The sequence below is a fragment of the Salvia hispanica genome, chromosome 3 (genome assembly GCF_023119035.1).
Source record: "Salvia hispanica cultivar TCC Black 2014 chromosome 3, UniMelb_Shisp_WGS_1.0, whole genome shotgun sequence".
NCBI lineage: Eukaryota > Viridiplantae > Streptophyta > Magnoliopsida > Lamiales > Lamiaceae > Salvia > Salvia hispanica.
In genome coordinates, this window is record NC_062967.1 from 50,258,744 (window position 1) to 50,277,033 (window position 18,290).

The following is an 18,290-nucleotide window of genomic DNA, read 5'->3' on the forward strand; positions in this document are numbered from 1 at the left end:
TCGGATTGGCGTGGCGGTTGTAGAGATCTTTGATGCGGCATTTGACACTGTTGCTCTTGGTGTTGTGCTCTTCTTCTTCGATGAGGAGGACGGAGGGGGGTGGGGGTGTCGGTGCCCTACTCCATGGAGTGCATTTGATGGAAGTGGGCCCACGGGCGGCGGATCTCTGGTTGTCGGCGTGGTACCGCTTGTGTAGCTTCTCCGTGGCGGCACTGGACGGAGGTTGAGGAAAGTGGAGGCTATTTTAGTCCACCCACTGTCTGAATTAGAAATTATGAATTAATTTTTAAATTTCAAATGTTTAAACTTGAGTTATATCTTGAACACTGAACGGAGGATTTGAAATTAAAATCTGTGGGCCCAATACACATAAATCTGTCCTGTTTTATTTCTTGCATTCCCGTATCAATGAAAGTAAACTGGTAGGAGAACATAAAAAAAATTCAATCCAATCGGCGCCTCCTAACCTAGTCAACACAACGCCGCCACATCTATCTTACTCCATCTTCGATTCAACCTGTCTTGCTAGAACTCTCAATTTGGCCATCTCCAGTCTCGCCGACCTTCCCCAAGACGATCCTCTGCCTCCCAACGCCACACTGTCAACGGCTCTTCATTTTAATTCTCGGTAGCACTCCGGCTCGCCGTCGTATATATATATGGATCCGTTAAGAAATCACATGCTGTAGGTGATGTTCGTATATCCATGCATTGTAACGCATCTAAGGTGTACTTTAATACTGATTTTGTTGAATTCAAAGATTTTCAGAAGTGGTTTTTTATTTTATCTTCTATGAAAGTGTATGTCGTCATGTTATAAATATTCTATTGACTGTTTTTTAAAATTAATTTTAACTTATTTTATTAGGATCTCCAATGAGCAGTCCTTTCTTGGTCAAATTTGTGTTGTCAAGTATTCTGGAAAGAAGGCTAAATCTGAGTTTGATGATATGGTTATCAAATCTATTAATGATCTCTTATGTCTTGAGGTATTTGTTTAGTTTCTACCTATTTAGGACATGTTCATGTTAGTTAAAGTTTAACTATTTTTTTGATAATTAACATTTTGTTAGTTTATATCTGGTTTTGATTCCCAGAATGGATACTCCATCTGCGAGGATTGAGACTGTGGAGTATCACTTTGGGGAATGGTATCATATGGCATGGAAGATGTGTGTCAAGAAAGTTATGTAGGCTGATAATATCTTTTATTGTGACGTTGCTCAAAGAATGATGGTTGGGCCATGCCAAGGTAGAAGCGGTGCTACATTGAGTTGGTTACATTCCTAAAGAAATAGAGGATAAACTTTGGGTCAGAATGTCCTCCTTAAGGTGCAGATATGGAATGATATGGAGTTTAGGATTAATAATCCTTTTACTGTTAAAAAAGCTTGCAACTTATCTGAAGTTGTAAACAAATATCTTACTCCAGAGTTGATTCTCAAGAATATAAATCTGATGTTGGGCTAAGTGAGTTATTTGTTGGATCAGGGATGAAGGAGAAACTCCAGAACCGAAGCTTTAGTGGATTTATGGGCTTTTATTTTATTTTGGTCATTTTAGTCTTTTTTTGGAGAGACTTTTTTTTTAGTTGCTGCATCTTGGTTATTTTATTTTGCTATTTGGCATCCTTTTTATAGTCAAGTTGTTACGTTGAGCTTTTCTTTATGTCCGTTATTGCCTCAGCATTAATTCAATGTATTATATCTACTATCTTAAGCATTCATTAGTTTTTATGCACTTCGAAGTTGAATTCTACATATGTGGTTAGGTTTTATTTTATGTGTGTAATCTCTGAAGTTCAGAAATTTAATGGTTTTAGTTTTAGGATTCATACTTAACAATAGCATTAGCCAATCTGAACTTATCCTAAGAAACATAAGATATTAAACGTAGGTTTTGGTGTCTATTTTTTCTTTTTGAATAGCACATTGGCTTCTGAAAGTTATATGTGTGCTGATTACTAAAAAAGTTTATTTTCCTCCTACAAATATATTAATCCAAATAATGCCAGAGTTGCACTAGATTGATCAATATATGTGTACCACCCTCCTTCTAATGCTTAAACCGTAATAATCCAAATATCGACATGATAATCCAAATATAGGTTTTGGTTTTTACTCTAATGCTTAAACCACAATATGAAATGCATTTAATCACCAGTTCATATATCATTAAAGAGAAACACATAACTTAATCAAGTTACCATCATAAAACAGTGCACCACCCTCCCTCTCGCATGCTGCCCCGTTTGTCTCCGATTTGTGATTTTCTGGTCGATCGTTTGAGTTGGCGTGCGTAGGCGATTGAAGAATTTCAGTCGATTCCTTCAATCGCGAGTTTGTAAGGCTGATTTCGTGATGCAAGGTGAGGATTTCTTCGATTTGGATTTCTGTAGGCAATCGGGATTAACATAAGCGTGTTGGGTTGAAGGATTTGTGTGTGCGCGAAATAGATGATGTTTTCTCTATTTTGTAGGGGTATTTACTTTTTTACTCAAATTGTTTTATGGAGTATTTGATTCTCCCGTTTCTTTTATTTTAAACCATTTTAATATAAATTGGTTATTAAAGTATATGTCGTAAACAAAATATGTTTTTACATATGATTAATGATCATTAATCTATTTTAGGCGTTTTTTTTCTTTTATCTAGAGACAATTATTAAAGTTTTGTTAATTTAAATTTGATTTTAATGTTAATGTAATTTATTTGGGGGAAAAGGTATGGGCCGTTTTTCTTTATTTTGTTTTCAGTTGTTGGGCTTTCCATTTCATTTCATTTAGCCCACTATAATAATGAATTTAGTCCAGTTCATAATGATTTAGTTGGGCTGAACATAATATTTTTGTTAATACTATTAAGTATGAAGTTTTAGATTTTAGTTTGTAAAGATTAAATATTCTTGCTTCATACACATATAACATATTTGTCATAATATTTACATAGCGTCTTGCATCAATTGAAAGACAGATATAAATGCAATTGAAAGACAGATATAAATGGAGGTAATTACATGTTTCATATAAAATATTTTATCCAAAGTTTCAATTTAGTATAAAAAATATTAAGTTTACATATTTCGTTCAAAAAGTTATATTAGTGTTTTAAATTAATACATATCGGTAAATTATTTAAACACCGTTAATTAGTTTATAATTTGTCCAACTTATCATCATAATAACAAAATAATTAGATATTTAATACTGCTAATCACTCTAAAAAAATTTTAGTATATCAGAATTCATGTTTAAAAGCTTTGCTGACTATCCATTCAGTAAAAAAAATATTAAGTAAAAAAAAATATTAAGTTTACATATTTCATTCAAAAAGTTACATTAGTATTTTAAATTAATACATACCGTTAAATTATTTAAACACCGTTAATTAGTTTATAATTTGTCCAACTTATCATCATAATAACAAAATAATTAGATATTTAATACTGCTAATCACTCTAAAAAAATAAATATCAATCCTTCCAACAACTGATCGTGATTTTAAAAAAAATTGTCTCTCAATATGCTCTATTTTTTATTGTATTCTTTATAGAACACTATATAAAATAAGTCCATATTTCATCTTTATAAAATGACTAATTTGTGCTTCAAACAGACAATATTTAATAAAGAGCAAAAAAATTAAATATCTTTTTAGTTGTATTCTTCATGTTACGTGAGAGAACTTCGACAATAAAATGTGATTCGCTAATTTGAGGTGAAGAGTTTTAGTTTAAAACTTTTTGTACAAATTAATGGAAAGTTTTAATTTAAAACATTTTGTACAAATTTGAAACATTGATGAAACTTTTTGTAAGTACTAATGTAATTGGAATTAACGGTGTTAGTAGGGAGTTAACAGAATGCATTATTTTGGAACACTAAGTAAACTTTTTATATAAAATATGTAAACTTAATACTTTTTGTATTAAATTGAAACAAATGTAAAACATTTTGTATGAAACATGTAATTACCCCGATATAAATGACGTATCCTGCATGCATATGATGTATACATTTACTCTCTCCATCCAATGCTACTCGCACTTTTTACTTTGAAATCGTAAATTTGAATACGAGTAATTAGTGTAATTAAATTAAAACTTTAAGTGCAATAAGGCAACATTTAATAAAGCAAACACGAACAACTCTAATATTTTAATTAAATACCATAATATTTATCTAAAATAGAAATAATGCAAATAGTTTCAGACAGTCCGAAAATGAAATGTGCAAGTAGCATGGGACGGAATGAGACGGATGGAGTAGTATATTTAATGATTCATGATTGGTTCTTTTGCAGAACTTGCTACCGCGACAAAAGAAAATGCAACTTTAATTGTTCTCCATTAAGTTATTTGTATGATTTTTTTTCACAAATTAAAAATGTACTTCGTATTAAATTGTGTCAGATGTAGAAATCCTTTTGTTAGATTAGTTCAAAAGAATCACGCTTCTTTTTATTTTAATAGTACATTTTCCTTTATTTATATATTTTATTTTATTTCATGTGCACATCTCTTTTATTATTAACTTTTTATTTTAATATTACTACACTCATATTAAATATTATAATCGTACGTATGCTAAGTATGAAATAGTTTATTTATAGTATTTTGAGATTAGTACATACTTAGTATGAAATAGTTTATTTATAGTATTTTGAGATTAGTATATACTTTTTTTGAGATTAGTATAAATTGTATGCTAAATATTTGTAGATATTATAATTGTATAAATTGTAGGCTAAATATGAAATGGTTCGTTTATAGTATCTCAAGATAAGTACATAATTTTTTTGGTTATTGTTTATAACGTTACGAATAGTTTTTATAATTAGTTTATATTCTTATACATAAATATATATTTATATTATTTACTTTATATTTTATTTTAATATATTTAATTGTTAATATATTTTCATTATTTGAAAATTCTTTGGCCCGTGCATAGCACGGGTGGTAACACTAGTATTACAAATGGGTCTCTTGTGCAAGTCCAAACCACCCAATCCATATTTTTATAAAAACCCAGTCCATCTCTTTTTTGGACGAAATATGTCGCATACAAATTAATTTTGTTTTATACTCCCTCCGTCCCACAAAAGATGTCACACTTGTGGGATGACACGAAATTTTAGGAGGTTTTGTTTTGTGTGTTAAATGAAGAGAGAAAATGTAATTTTTATATTAATTTGAGATAATTTTTTCTAAAAATGAAAATGTGACATCTTTTGTGAGACAAACTAAAAAGAAAACTGTGACATCTTTTGTGGGACAGAGGGAGTACAAACCAACGGATTCTATGAGAACTTTCACATACTCTAATTTTATTTTTTTTTGAAATGGAAACACTAAGATATGTTATGCAATTAATTAGAGATAAAATGACGATAGAATCAACCTATAACAAGACTCAAATCAATTAATTAGGAGTACTTTTCCATATGATAAATAAACTGCATTCTTATCAACAACAGTTTGATTAGCAAACTCACAAAATCACAATAACTTAATATTCTCAATCTTGAAATGAATACAATACAAACAATACATACTTGAATAGGAAAAGGGATAACAGTAAATAAGTTACATAAAAATGCTAGAAACAAACACAACTTGGATTAGCTCGATTTTGTAGACTTGCATCTTCTCCCACTACAAGTAGACATGATCCGTAGAGCAATTTCTGCAAAAATATACTAGTATGAAATTTCTCTTTATGGAGATTTTTAAAAATGGGGCAACATTAAGTAACAACCAATATAATTTTCTTCTATGATGGCAATGTTGGTCTTATTTCATGTGAAAAGTGAAGGACAATTGATTACAACATACTAATAAAAATTATGTAATTAAAAAAAAAACATCTTAATGTGCATATCTTACTTGAGGTAGTTAATAAGTGAATCCACTCTTGCTTGAGTATGTTTTTAGAGGACTAAACAAAAAGCAAAAATAAGGTTGAACGGTTACCTCACAAATTCTTCATCGAATAATTAAGGACTAGAAGATTTTCATTGCCTAGTTCCAGTTGCTCCTCCTGTATTCTTTCAGCTGAATCCACCACAGATTGACTACATTGACTCATCTTAATGGATTGAAGCGTTGGTATGTCTCCGATGCTCAAAGGAATCTCTCCCAAGGCGGATAAATCAGAAAGAACAATATGCTCGAGGCTTGGAAAGTGGGTGTCGTCTGTGATCCAACACTCCAGATCACAATGCTCAATCTGCAAGAACTTGAGACTCAAGAACTGGTCTTCCATTGTTTCCCACTCAGACCCAGCGAAGGAGTTCCTTTCCAGCTGGAGAACTTGAAGAAGGGGCAACAAACCTATTTTCGCGTTCATGTCTTCCCAAGGAAGATAGGTTTCTTTCAATATCAACTTCTTGAGAGAACGCGGGAAGATCACTTCTTGCACCAAATGCCCATCAGATAGTGCTGTATCACAAACAAGTCGAAGAGTTTCAAGTTTGTGGAGGCGATGGAGATTGTTGAGAGCGTAACAATCTTCTTCACCAGAGGCATCATAGTATAGCTTCAATTTTTTGACATTCGGGATTCTTTTAAGCACTCCCTCGCCAAACTTGAGATTCTTCACATTATAAAGGGTTTGCAGGTTTTCTAATACCACCGTATCCTCTTCCTCAGTGAGAGAATTCGGGAGACAATATGCACCATCAAGTTTTCCTTCGTCATCGGTTATGACATGCCTAAGTTGAGACACCTTCCAAGTCTCCAAAACAAAGTCATCACTGATACCAGATAAATATATTGACTGTAAATTCCAATGAAAACACACTGAAGAAGGAATTCTGGGTAACAAATGCATATCAACAGTGAGACCGAGAACACGCAAGTTAACCAAACCACGAAAAATCTTCTCATAACTATCTGCTTGCTCAAAACATTCCTCAAACAGAAGTACCCTTGACAATCTAAATTTACATGCCAAACTCCTTGGACATGACCCTAAAAATGACCGGAGAAGGGAAGCAGAATCCAAGAGTTGAAGGATTTGAGTTGGATATTCATCTTCTTTTGACCTGCGCACGATACGACGTTGAGAATTTATGGCTTGTGGAAAGCTCCCCTCTTCCAACAAACTTAAAAACTTCAATTTTCGACCTTCTCTCACACATACATCCCTCAACAGGTCATGCATTTTCAATGTTTTTAGTTTCCCAGAATGCTTGCGGTTTTCTACTATAACCATATTTCTATCAACAAGTTCTTCCATATACTCTTCTGCTGCCTCTTCTAAACTTTTTCCATTAATTGGTTTTACTAATCCCTCCGTAACCAATAAAAGGGTGATTTCAAAGATTGAAATATCTTCATCTTCGTCATATATTCCCATATAGAGAAAACATGGTTTTAAAAACGCTGGCAAATTATTATAACTCGTGTATAATACTTGCAAGCAATTCTCGTTATCATCCAAGTTCACAATTGAACTTATATTTTTTTCAAACAATCCCCAACTTTCTTTTGTTCGTTCAGATTTTGATAAGAGTCCCCCGATCACAGCAACCGACAACGGAAGTCCCTTACAACCTTGCACAATCTTTTTCCCAATGTCCTCCAACTCAAGAGGGCAAGCTTCTTCCCCGAACACAGTTTTGCAAAATAGGTCCCAACTAGCATCCTCATCCAAAAATTCCAAATCAAGACCATTGGAGTAGTTAAATTGAGATGCCAAGTTTGATAGCCTCGTAGTCACTACCATCCTACTCCCATTGTTATTATCCGGAAAGAATCTCCTGACTCGATCCCAAGCCTCAATTGTCCACATATCATCCATTACAATAAAATACTTCCTTCCAAACAAATATTTGTACAAATAATCTCCTAACTCATCTACACTTAAGTCACCCCCCTTAGCCCCGTCTACCTGATCAAGAATTTGTCTAAGAATTTCTCGAGCATTGTACCCTTGAGAAATTGTTGACCAAGCGCAAACATCAAAAGATTCCTGGACAAGTGGACTTACATAGATATTCCGAGCAAGAGTGGTCTTGCCTATCCCACCCATTCCAACGATCGGGATAATCTGGCGGCTGGATCCTCCTCCAGTGATCTTGTCCAACATTTGCAACAAGACATCATCAAAACCAATCATGGTGACGTTCTTAGCAGTGGAAGTAGATTTAGACGAGCCTGCAGCAACGACATCACCGCTCAAAGGCTTGATGATGTGTTGTTGATCTTGGAGTACCATCTTCTCATCAATCTCAATCTTGATCAAATTCATGTTCTCTATCACCTCCTGCAAACCTATTTAAGTCACCATGCCTTGATTAGAAAGCAAAAAGTGTGTAGACTAATTAAATTTAATCCAATAACTTTGCTAATAAATTGAACAAGACCTTGATAGAATTCAGTGGAGCTGATGTTTTGTACATCATTTCTTGATCGAACAAGAATTTGATCAACAATATACGACTCGATCACATCTTCAGCATTGTAAGCCGCTTCAGCAATGCGACACTCCCAGACATCTTCATCCTCGGTGTAGCCACCGCGGGGAGAATAGCCTTCAAGAAATTTTTGCAAGGAAGTCACTAGTTGAGTGAGAGATTCAACCTGTTTTTGGTCAATGGAAATAGGAGGGCGTGGATGTGTTTGGATTTGATCTATAATATACATAACCGAAACTAGAGCTCCATAAGCAGCCATTTCACTCAAATTTTAATTCACAGAGGTGGTTTCTCAAGACTAGCAAGATAAAAAGAAGATAGACTGTGTTAATTTGCAATGTGAAGAAACAACCAAACTGGTTTTTGATGAATAGTTTTGTAGATTAGTCATACGTAGTTTAAGTTACATTTTCTATGTCTAACAACCAATATACAGATTAGATAATCCAAAATTGGGGTGTCATGAATTTCCAATAATTGAGGCAAGTTGAATATAAAATAATCTTCTACAATAAGTGAAATAATTTATTAGCCCCTCCAAAATTGATAATGTAAATTAGTTTTAGTCTTTGAATTAATTAATTTGTATGTGTTGTAGATCAATTTTTGACCGAGCATGAACTTGATCGACAATATAGGACTCGGTCCCATCTTCAACATCGTAAGCTGTTTCAGCAATTCGACTCTCCCATATATCTTCATCCTCGGTGTAGCCACCGTGGGAAGAACAGCCCTCTTGCAAGGAAGAGTGAGAGATTCGACCTGTTTTAAGTCGATAAAAATAGGAGGGTGTGGATGTGTTTGATGTTGATTTATAATATGCATAACAGAAATAAGAGCTCCATTAGAAGCCATTTCACTCAATATCAATTCACTGTGGTTTCTGATAGATAAGATAAGCAAGGTGAATAAGACTATGTTTCCAATTGAAAGTAACAAAAACTAATCAAGGTTGTATTTCTAAACACGAGGCAATACAAGATTAAATTATTGTTACATACGTATTTTTATTTATACTCATTCCTCCATGAAAAATAATTTCATTTTGCCATTTAAAATTGTCCAAAACAAATAATCTCATTTTAAGAAATAAAAGTTTCATTTTATGCTTTATTCTTTTTTTCTCATCTCTTTCCAACACTTCTTCTCCCTATCTCTTACTTCACCTATCTTTTGTCATTCTCTTATTTTACAATTTTTTGCTGCAGATGAGAGAAAGTATTATTTTTTTATGCTATGTAAATGTTGGTTACCTTTTTAAAATTTGGACAGATATAAAAATAAATTAATAATCCACGCATAGCACGGATTTTACACTAGTCAGAATAAAACTACAACAATTTAAATCACCTCTATATAGCAAACCATATTAGTACAAACCTCAAACCATGCTACAAACAAGACAAGAAAACCGAAAACATCGGAGACTGACACTGTGCGTAACTTCCAAAACCGAAGACTATTACCCGCGGCCGCTACTCAAGAGCTCGTTGTAGAAAACTCAGCCACCGGAGCCAAGAAACGAGCCACCGCTGGAAACATGGGATAAGCTAAAGTTCCAAGTATAAACCAATTGATGCTCAAGAGGACGAGGGACTCGGATGCGGGTTTATGCTCAACCCGCGCAAATAACTGGAGAACGCTACGCAACGACATGGTGACAACTACAAAAAGAGCAATTACTAGAGGCGTGCACGGAGCTTTGGCTTTCCAGACGATTAAACCAACCATGAGGGATAGCAATACGCTAAATAGGCTTCTAGATAGCGCCACCTTCCTCTCTCGTGCTAGAACACCGTACTCCTTTGAGATTATCCTCGCAAACATCCTCATCTCATCCTTGGAAACATCTTCAATCACTTCTTCTCTATCATAATCAAGTCTGTAAGGTGATTTACCGATGTTATGAGTGACTGTGAGATGGCGGCCGTCTTGACCCACGTAGCTCGAGAGAATTTTCCCTTGAATCTCCTTCAATTGTTGTGCTTCATCCTTCAGATTCTGGACCTGCAGGTTAGGGCGGGGAATGAATGCAAGAGATGTCGACATAGATGAACGAAACATGACATGACATTAAGGAGTCGAGGATTGATTCTTTAGTTACCTCCCCTTCTAGTAACTTAATCTTAAGGATGGCTTCGCCGTGCTCTTTCTCGAGTTCTATAACCAACATCTCCATTGTTGAACGTTCTTCTATGGCCTCGTGGAGTTGCTCTTCTAGCTCCTTAGAATCCAAAAGAACATCTTCCATTTCATTTCTCAGTCGATGGAGTTGCATCTCTAGCTGCATATCGACTGTTCTCTAATTAGTAAAACTGCAAGACTCCAGTAAATTTTTTCTCTCTTTCGTGCTTTTTCTTACTTTCCACATCGACTGTGAGAGCAAAAATCATCTTTGGAGAATTGAAGCAAAATGTAATGCTAATACCTCAACTCTGTCACAAACAAAAACTAAGCACGCGACTTTGATATAATCTCTTGAAGCGAATATAGATGCAACAAACTCAAAAAAGCATCACCCAACATTCTCATTTAGCAAGGATTTGCAACATGTGCCCTCTCATATAACACGGGCTACACTACATGTACACTTAGTTGCATCACACCTTGCTAGAAACAGGGAAATAAACGAATTTCCTTCTTCTAAGCTGAAATCTAGCACTAAAACTAACTTACATGTAACCTCATATCTGAATACAAGTAAGCCTAGACGTGCAACGGAACTCACAAAATCATTTACACAGAATCGAAGCAGCACAATGTAGCTCAAACAATCTCCAATAGCAAAACTTGCACGCGACTATGATGAAGCAATGCAATAACCTCAAGTTAATTACTACAAAACTACACAATGCAAGTATCCACTGAAGGAGCACAAAGTTGAAGCAAAATTACCATTCTCTCCCTATACAACGCACTGAATGCTCGTACGGGAAGGGACAGAACCGCCATACCCCAGATTGCAAGCCTCCATAGGATAACAAAATGCAGGCAGAGAGCATATCTCAACACCTCCAACCACGTCAACACAACGATGCAGAGGCCTCGCGCCCCGACTTGGCAAGACAGTTTTGCTAGTAATAGAGGCCTTAGTGCCAATCCCACTAATGAAGACACCAACAGAGCCATCGATCAATTCCACAGCGTTGCAACCGTTTCGATTTCACAGCACACCAAAACCATCTCAACATAGACAAAGTTCAATAATGCAAACTACCTCTGCAATAAGACAGCATATATAAACCTAATCTTAAACATATATTGAACTAATTATGTAGAACACAAGAAATGAAGACTATAATTGAACTAATTGTTTGCATAAACAATCACACAACTCAAAACTCTGTATCCATACAGCAATCATATGGTTTATTGATTGGTAGAAACAAAAAAGGCAACAAAACCTGAAATTGAGAGCAAATAGAGAATTCTGGGGCAACAGAACTGATGAATGTTGAGAAGACAAAAGGCAGAGCGGCTGGTGGTGGTGAGCTATTGGGGAATTAGGGATTTCAAGACTAGAGCTTTAAACAGAAAAAGAAATAGTAAAAAAAGCGAAAACATTGTAGGAGAGGAAGAGAGGGAGACGTGGCGAGACGGTGAGTAGCAGGAAAGTGACACGTCTGTGATTGGAAAAGGGTAAGAGTAGTTAATTGAGATTAGGATGAGCAAACGTGTAGAGTTGATGATCGATCGACACAAACTACGAGGGTTGAAAATTGTTAAAACAGAAATTGTGGGTGCAAAATTAAAGAGCGCCGCCCCGTATCTCCGCCGCCAAAGCGGACAGCTGCGGTGGTCAAACTGAATCCCCCCATTTCCCAATGCCATATGCTGATTGCCATGCGGCAATCGGCCTGGGGTTTTCCCCCTCTGTGTTTGTACATCAAGTTACGGCACATCAATCCAACGATTTCTATAACCTAAAATTTATCAATCAGTATATGAAAAATATAGTTTACGATAGGAATTCGATACTTCATTTTCTTTCAAATAATATCCATATTATTATTTTATTCTATTTTACACCCTATGCCAAGTATGAGTGTTAATGTATTACTTCCTCGTCTCTGAAATTTTGTCACATTTTTTCATTTTTGTCCGTCCCATAAAATTTGTCACATTTATTTCACTTTTTACCATTTTTTATAATGAACTTTACATTCTACTAACTTATTCTCATTTACAGCTTATTATAAAATTAATATTTTAAAAATAAGACTGACGTCCTACAAATTTTTTTAACTCACTTTTCATTATATTTCTTAAAACTCGTGCTCCATCAAACTGTGATATTATTTAAGGGACGGAGGAGTAGTAAAATTGTTTAGGGGTATTGTGCTGTCCAAATATTTTAACCTTACCTGTTTTTTTCTCTCACTTCTCTTATTTTACTAATTTTTCATTAAAATCGTACTGGAAATGTGATTATTTTTTATGGACGGATGGAGTACTTTTCAGAAATGGAGGGAGTATAATTTAGATATTACTAGAATTTGATTTGTTTATCATAGTTGTTTGGATATGTTTTAATTTCGAAGATACATTTTTTGTATCCTCATAAATGATTGATGATTTAAAAGATAATTTCGAAGATACATTTTTTTTATCCTCATAAATGATTGATGATTTAAAAGATTTACTCTTGAAATTTGCCGATGGATCCTATCAACTGATGTTTTAATTGATTTACTCTTCTCCCATTACTGCTCAAGCTCCCCTTGTTGCCCCTCGCTTTTCTAGCAGCGATCCCACAGGTTGGACTTTAGTAATTAGGAATACTTTGATTGTTTTAATATTATGATGATTGTCGTTTATTCCTTGTGGATCTCTTGCTTGACCACCCAACATCGGAATAATTCCAAGATTATCAATGTAATAATCTGCACAGCTCGTGGGCAAACTCTCTACCTATTTTTCAACAAAAAATTGATCAATATTTCACCATCTACACCAATATGACGCACATTCACGTACAAAATATTTGCATATCGACAAAAAACCAATGCTATGTTTGGTCCCGTCATCGGGACTATTGTAAAATATAAAAATGAGTCGCAACCGCAAGTGCACGTCGAGACAATGGTTGAGCATAATACAGTGCAATCCAGATTTTCCTTCAAAATTCCATAGCCCAAAACTCTTTGTTGTGGTCACTGAAGTTACTAAAAGAGATCTCATGCCAAAAGACAGTTTCTCAATCAGTGTCAACCTAAAAAATCCCAACAAAAACCTGATTTCACTCAACCAAGTCATGTAATTTTAATTGCAAATGATGATCAAAACAAAGATGAAAATTTATTTTCTGGCTTACACCTCGAGGGCAATGTGTATTTCAACTATGAGGAGTTGATAAGGACCTATACTTTTATTTTATTCCGAAAGTGAGTTGATAATTAGATGTATTTTATGATTTATTTATACTTGTTAGAATTTTATTTATTTTCATAGTTGTTAGGATTTAATTATAAGAGTAAAGTCCAATTTTGGTCCCTTATATTTGCCCTAAAATCCTTTTTGTCTCATACATTTAGTTTATGATCTTTTGGTCTCTAACACCCTCCATCTCTTAACCATCATCTTAACTATTCATTCAATTTCATTTTTTATTTTTAATTCCAACAAATTCAATTAATAAAAACACACTTCATTAAAATAAAATAAATATTACAACTTAAAAGCCTAAAAAATAGAAAAAAATACATAATTTAAAATCCTAAAAAATAAAAAAAGTACATAATTTAAAATCCTAAAAAATAAAAAAACTACTCCGCCGGCGAATCATCATCCCCCGAAGTCGGCGGTACAACTATACCAAGTTGAGCTCTCATATACTCAATTCCGGCCATATGGGCTGCAACTTGGCCAGGATTCATTTTTGAGAGGTCCGCCATCGTGGCGACTAGGTACATGGAGCCCGTGCCGGAGCCCGAGCCCTCGCCCGCCTGGCTTGGTCCGCCGCGGCCCATCCCTCTCGCTCTCGCTCTCCCCCTGGCTCTAGCCGCCTTCGCCGCCTTGGTCCCTTGCGGCCGACGTCGTGCACCGGAAGAAGACCCCCCTGCATCATCGGTTGGCGTGCCCTCACGTGAGGTGTTGCCTTCGCCGCCATCACTAGACGAGTAGTGGCCACGCGCCGTGCGCTTCGTGCGTTTCGAGCCCGACTCGACACCGCCAGCCCACCTTTCAAGGTGGTGGACTTGCGACCAAACATCGACAAGCTTGAAATCTTTGCCGACGTCGTCTTTGAAGACCCGCAACGCCGCTCTCAGAATGTCGGCTCCACTGGCTCCGCTCTGATAATTCGCCTCTTCTCCCCTGTATATCGCGCAAAATTTTTTGACATCTTTGTCGCTTCGCTCCCAATGACTGCGGAGCATCTTCACGTTGCGGGGAACGGTATTCGTCGGCCTTCGTGCGTTGTAAACTTCGGTGACTTTTAGCCAAAAACACTTGTGGGTTTGTTGATTCCCGACGACAGGATCGTACGAGACGCTGATCCAAGCGTCGTACAGAGCCAACGTCTCGGCTTGGCTGTATGCATGCCGGCTGCCGTCTCCACCAACCTCTGCAGCCGCTGCCTCCTCTTCCTCCTCGGCATTGACGCCGAGACTGAGGTTGATCCTGCCGGAGCCGGAGCCGGAGCCTCCACCAATTGGCCAGTCGGGCAAACTGCGTTCAGGCGCCAAAAAATTCTCCGGAATTTGGGATAATCCCGGCGATTGCCCGTACCTCTGGGGGGAGGGACGATAGTATGCATCCACATCAAAATGTGGTGTTTGGTACGCCGGCGGGGTGGTCGAGCCTTGGGTGCCCGGCGACGAACCGGGAGTACCCAAACAGTTGTACATGCTCGCCCAATCGTCGAACGAGTTCAAGTCGAACCCGCCGGAGCGCCGCCAAACTTAATGTTTTTTTCCTAGATAACTTTTTTGTATAATTAAGAATTAAGATATAAAATATTTATTACTATCATTCTTGTGTGAAACGCCTCCTCTGTAACTTCAATTAGGGTATTGTCTTGTTTTCATTTTTGCATGGTCTTGAAATCTGATGATAGGAATTTGGATCCTATCAATTTACAACAAATCCTACTACATTCTAGCCTAGGAGTACTCCATGTAATTAGCATTTAGCAATACATGTCGCTTGTAGTTTTGGTCTTTCTCTTACTCTAAACTTTGTCAATTTTGGTAGTATTTTCTATCCAGCCACGACTTACATTCGAGGTAAATTAACTTCCAAAATCAGTCTATAAAATACTAAAATTGCATCAAATCCAAAGGAAAAGCACTACATTTTTATTCACATCTACAAACTTTTATTAATAATGATGCCATATGGTGTCGGACACAAAAAAAAATAATAGTAGGGCATCAATGCTTTATATTTTTCTTACGGCAGTACAATATATTAAAAAAATATTTCACATTGTTAGTGTAGTATGTATTTTTATGCAATCTTTTTCTCCTTCAAACTATTTTTTCTTCTCAAACTATTTTTGCAACCATTCTTTTTCTTTTTCCAATGTAATTTCAGCCCCTCCTGATCTTCAATCAATAACTTGATTTGGACTCAGAATAATTTCCAATAAATTTTAATAAAGATAATCCCCCCACTGTAACTGTGTTCGTCAGTGGCCCTACCAATATATTGTTATTAATTCATAGCACTACTTCGAAATGGATTGGTGTTAATTCGACTTAATTTATTCGGATCAAAAAAGAAGTACTAATTCTATACAGAAAGATATTTTGATCCAATATTTTTCCATCTGTTAAACATCAAACTCTTAATCTAAATTAGTTTATATAACACATACATATGAAATAAGATATGCATCATTTTTTATAAAAGGTGTGTGTGGACTGTGGGTGTGTGTTAATGTTCTATGCCAAAGATCTCGCCGTTTCGGGTTCAACTGCGTAAGAATCATTTTTATTAGGCTTTTGAATATGTTGCAATTCCATCAATATTATAAACTCCTCATTTTGAAAAAAGTATAGTATTAAAATTAGCTCAACTTAGTTATGTTAAATCCTTATTTCATGTAGGAAATTGCAATTTTTCTGTGTTAGAGAAGAGGCCGAACATGAGACACACCTCCTATTTTCAAAAGGACATATTTTGCCTTCTATTCATTTGGTCATATCAAGTCGCAGCTTTTTCTACACTACATTCTGTCCTTGAAAAACAGAAATTTTTGATATAACACGAATTTCAATACACAATTGGTAAAGTAAGATAAAATAATTAGTAAAGAAAGAAAGAAGAAAAGAAAATTTGATAAAGTAAGAGAGAGAAAGAGAAAAAGTAGTCAAAGTAGTGTTAGTTAATTGTGGAGTCCACGTCCTAAAATAAAAAAATTCAAAAATTTTTATTTTTAAGGGACGACCCAAAATGAAAATAATTTAGTTTCTATTTTGAAAGGATGGACGTAGTATTAAAAACAATTAAAAAACTAAACATGCATGAGCATGAGTACTTCCCTCCAAATAAGTGCAAGTTGACTTATCACGCTCCTTTGGATGAAGAGAGATGGTGCGCGGTCAACAGGGAGATCATTAACCAATTGCCCAGAAATTTTCCTAGTCATTCACAACTACACGATACACCTTTTGACTAACTATGAAAAAAAAAAACCTTTTGACTTACTATGACAAAAGGTTAATGCTACCAATAAGAATTAAATTACTTTAAATATAATCATATGTCATCCCCCACAATGCTTATGTGCAAGGTCTTGATTCACTTGATTACATGGGTATTTTGGTGGGTGTGGTTTTTTTGATTTATTTAATAAAATAAGGAGAGAATGTAAGTTTTGTTGTGATTGTACTACTTATCTAAAAAGTAAAAGAGAGACAAATTAATTACACTTAATAAAGAAATTAACAGGTATAGAAAATAAGTGAGCTAGCCATAGTATTATATACCTTTCGTCACTTAAAACTTAAAACTAGTCTTTTCTTTGTCATATTGATCATCAATCAATAAAAATTAGCCAAATTTATATCTGGAAAATTTTACTAATAATTAAATAAATCTTACTAACCATTATTTTTTTCTCATATGTTACCAATTTTATATTATTATGCTCTTGTTCTTTCCAAAGTCTCTACGTTTAAGGGAGATCAATGGAATATGTTAGGGCCAATGAGAAGTGCAATAGTACACATTTTAGTGCCTTAATTAGTACTATTACGTAATAATTGTGAGATAAGAATATCCTAAGTTAAATACCTCGTATGATGAAGCCCCTGCAAGTGGCACGATTATGCAAATATAATCTAAACTTTTAGGGGTCACCTCACGTAATAAAAAAAACATTAAAGAGATACTCCCTCCGTCCCAAATAATTCGACTCAGTATTCCATTTCAGGCAGTCTTACATAATTTGTCCCATTTCACTTTTACCATTTTTGGTAGTGGACCTCATATTCCATTTACTAATTCCTACTCACATTTTATTATAAAATTAATACTTTAAAAGTAGGACTCACATCCCACCAACTTTTTCAACTCACTTTCCATTAGATTTCTTAAAACCCGTGCCGGGTCAAAGTGTCCCAAATTATCTGGGACGGAGAGAGTAATTGTTAGTCTATTATTGATTAGGCATATACACATGTGCTACTGCTTTCAGTTTTCCTATAACTGTGTTGCAATTATGTTTGTTTCTTTGTAGATTTAATTTGTACATGTCCATTTTTTAACTATTGTTATTTGGAGAGTGTTGTTATCGAATCCTTGACAATGAAGCTCTACTGCACCAGCATATATTCCTCTAAAATATATTATGGAGTAGGTTTTAGTTTTTAATTTGTGGAATATTCCTCTACATATTGAATACACAAAAAGTGGTTCCCCTTA

General features: G+C 35.2%; 2 protein-coding genes across 3 annotated transcripts; both read right to left on the reverse strand.

The window, feature by feature from the left end:
• Nucleotides 1-5,471: 5,471 nt before the first annotated feature.
• Nucleotides 5,472-8,724, reverse strand: LOC125212912 (putative late blight resistance protein homolog R1B-16). 2 transcript variants are annotated; one of them, XM_048113206.1, is made up of 3 exons: nucleotides 8,370-8,724; nucleotides 5,974-8,277; nucleotides 5,472-5,686 (listed from the first exon to the last, which is right to left on the reverse strand). In XM_048113206.1, the coding sequence occupies exons 1-2, from the start codon at nucleotides 8,677-8,679 to the stop codon at nucleotides 5,975-5,977; spliced, it is 2,613 nt and encodes an 870-aa protein (XP_047969163.1). In that variant the 5' UTR covers nucleotides 8,680-8,724; the 3' UTR covers nucleotides 5,472-5,686; nucleotide 5,974. The 2 variants fall into 2 exon arrangements, with proteins under 2 accessions (XP_047969163.1, XP_047969164.1); XM_048113207.1 differs by having other exon boundaries at nucleotides 5,974-8,269; nucleotides 8,370-8,531.
• A 1,028-nt stretch (nucleotides 8,725-9,752) lies between these two features.
• LOC125210423 lies at nucleotides 9,753-15,268 on the reverse strand. Its single transcript, XM_048109981.1, has 7 exons — nucleotides 15,204-15,268; nucleotides 14,601-15,089; nucleotides 11,983-12,043; nucleotides 11,825-11,912; nucleotides 11,316-11,524; nucleotides 10,525-10,704; nucleotides 9,753-10,427 (listed from the first exon to the last, which is right to left on the reverse strand). The coding sequence occupies exons 1-7, from the start codon at nucleotides 15,266-15,268 to the stop codon at nucleotides 9,900-9,902; spliced, it is 1,620 nt and encodes a 539-aa protein (XP_047965938.1). The 3' UTR covers nucleotides 9,753-9,899.
• Nucleotides 15,269-18,290: the final 3,022 nt, after the last annotated feature.

Excerpts from the sequence above, each read along its gene's own strand:
- LOC125212912 (XM_048113206.1), bottom strand. The coding sequence starts at position 8,679 with ATGGCTGCTTATGGAGCTCTAGTTTCGGTTATGTATATTATAGATCAA. Across the intron at positions 8,278-8,369 it reads CTCCACTGAATTCTATCAAG|GTTTGCAGGAGGTGATAGAG; the intron begins GTCTTGTTCAAT and ends TGACTTAAATAG.
- LOC125210423 (XM_048109981.1), bottom strand. The coding sequence starts at position 15,268 with ATGTACAACTGTTTGGGTACTCCCGGTTCGTCGCCGGGCACCCAAGGC. Across the intron at positions 11,913-11,982 it reads CTCTCTTCCTCTCCTACAAT|CTCACCACCACCAGCCGCTC; the intron begins GTTTTCGCTTTT and ends ATTCCCCAATAG. Across the intron at positions 10,428-10,524 it reads TTAAGTTACTAGAAGGGGAG|GTCCAGAATCTGAAGGATGA; the intron begins GTAACTAAAGAA and ends CCTAACCTGCAG.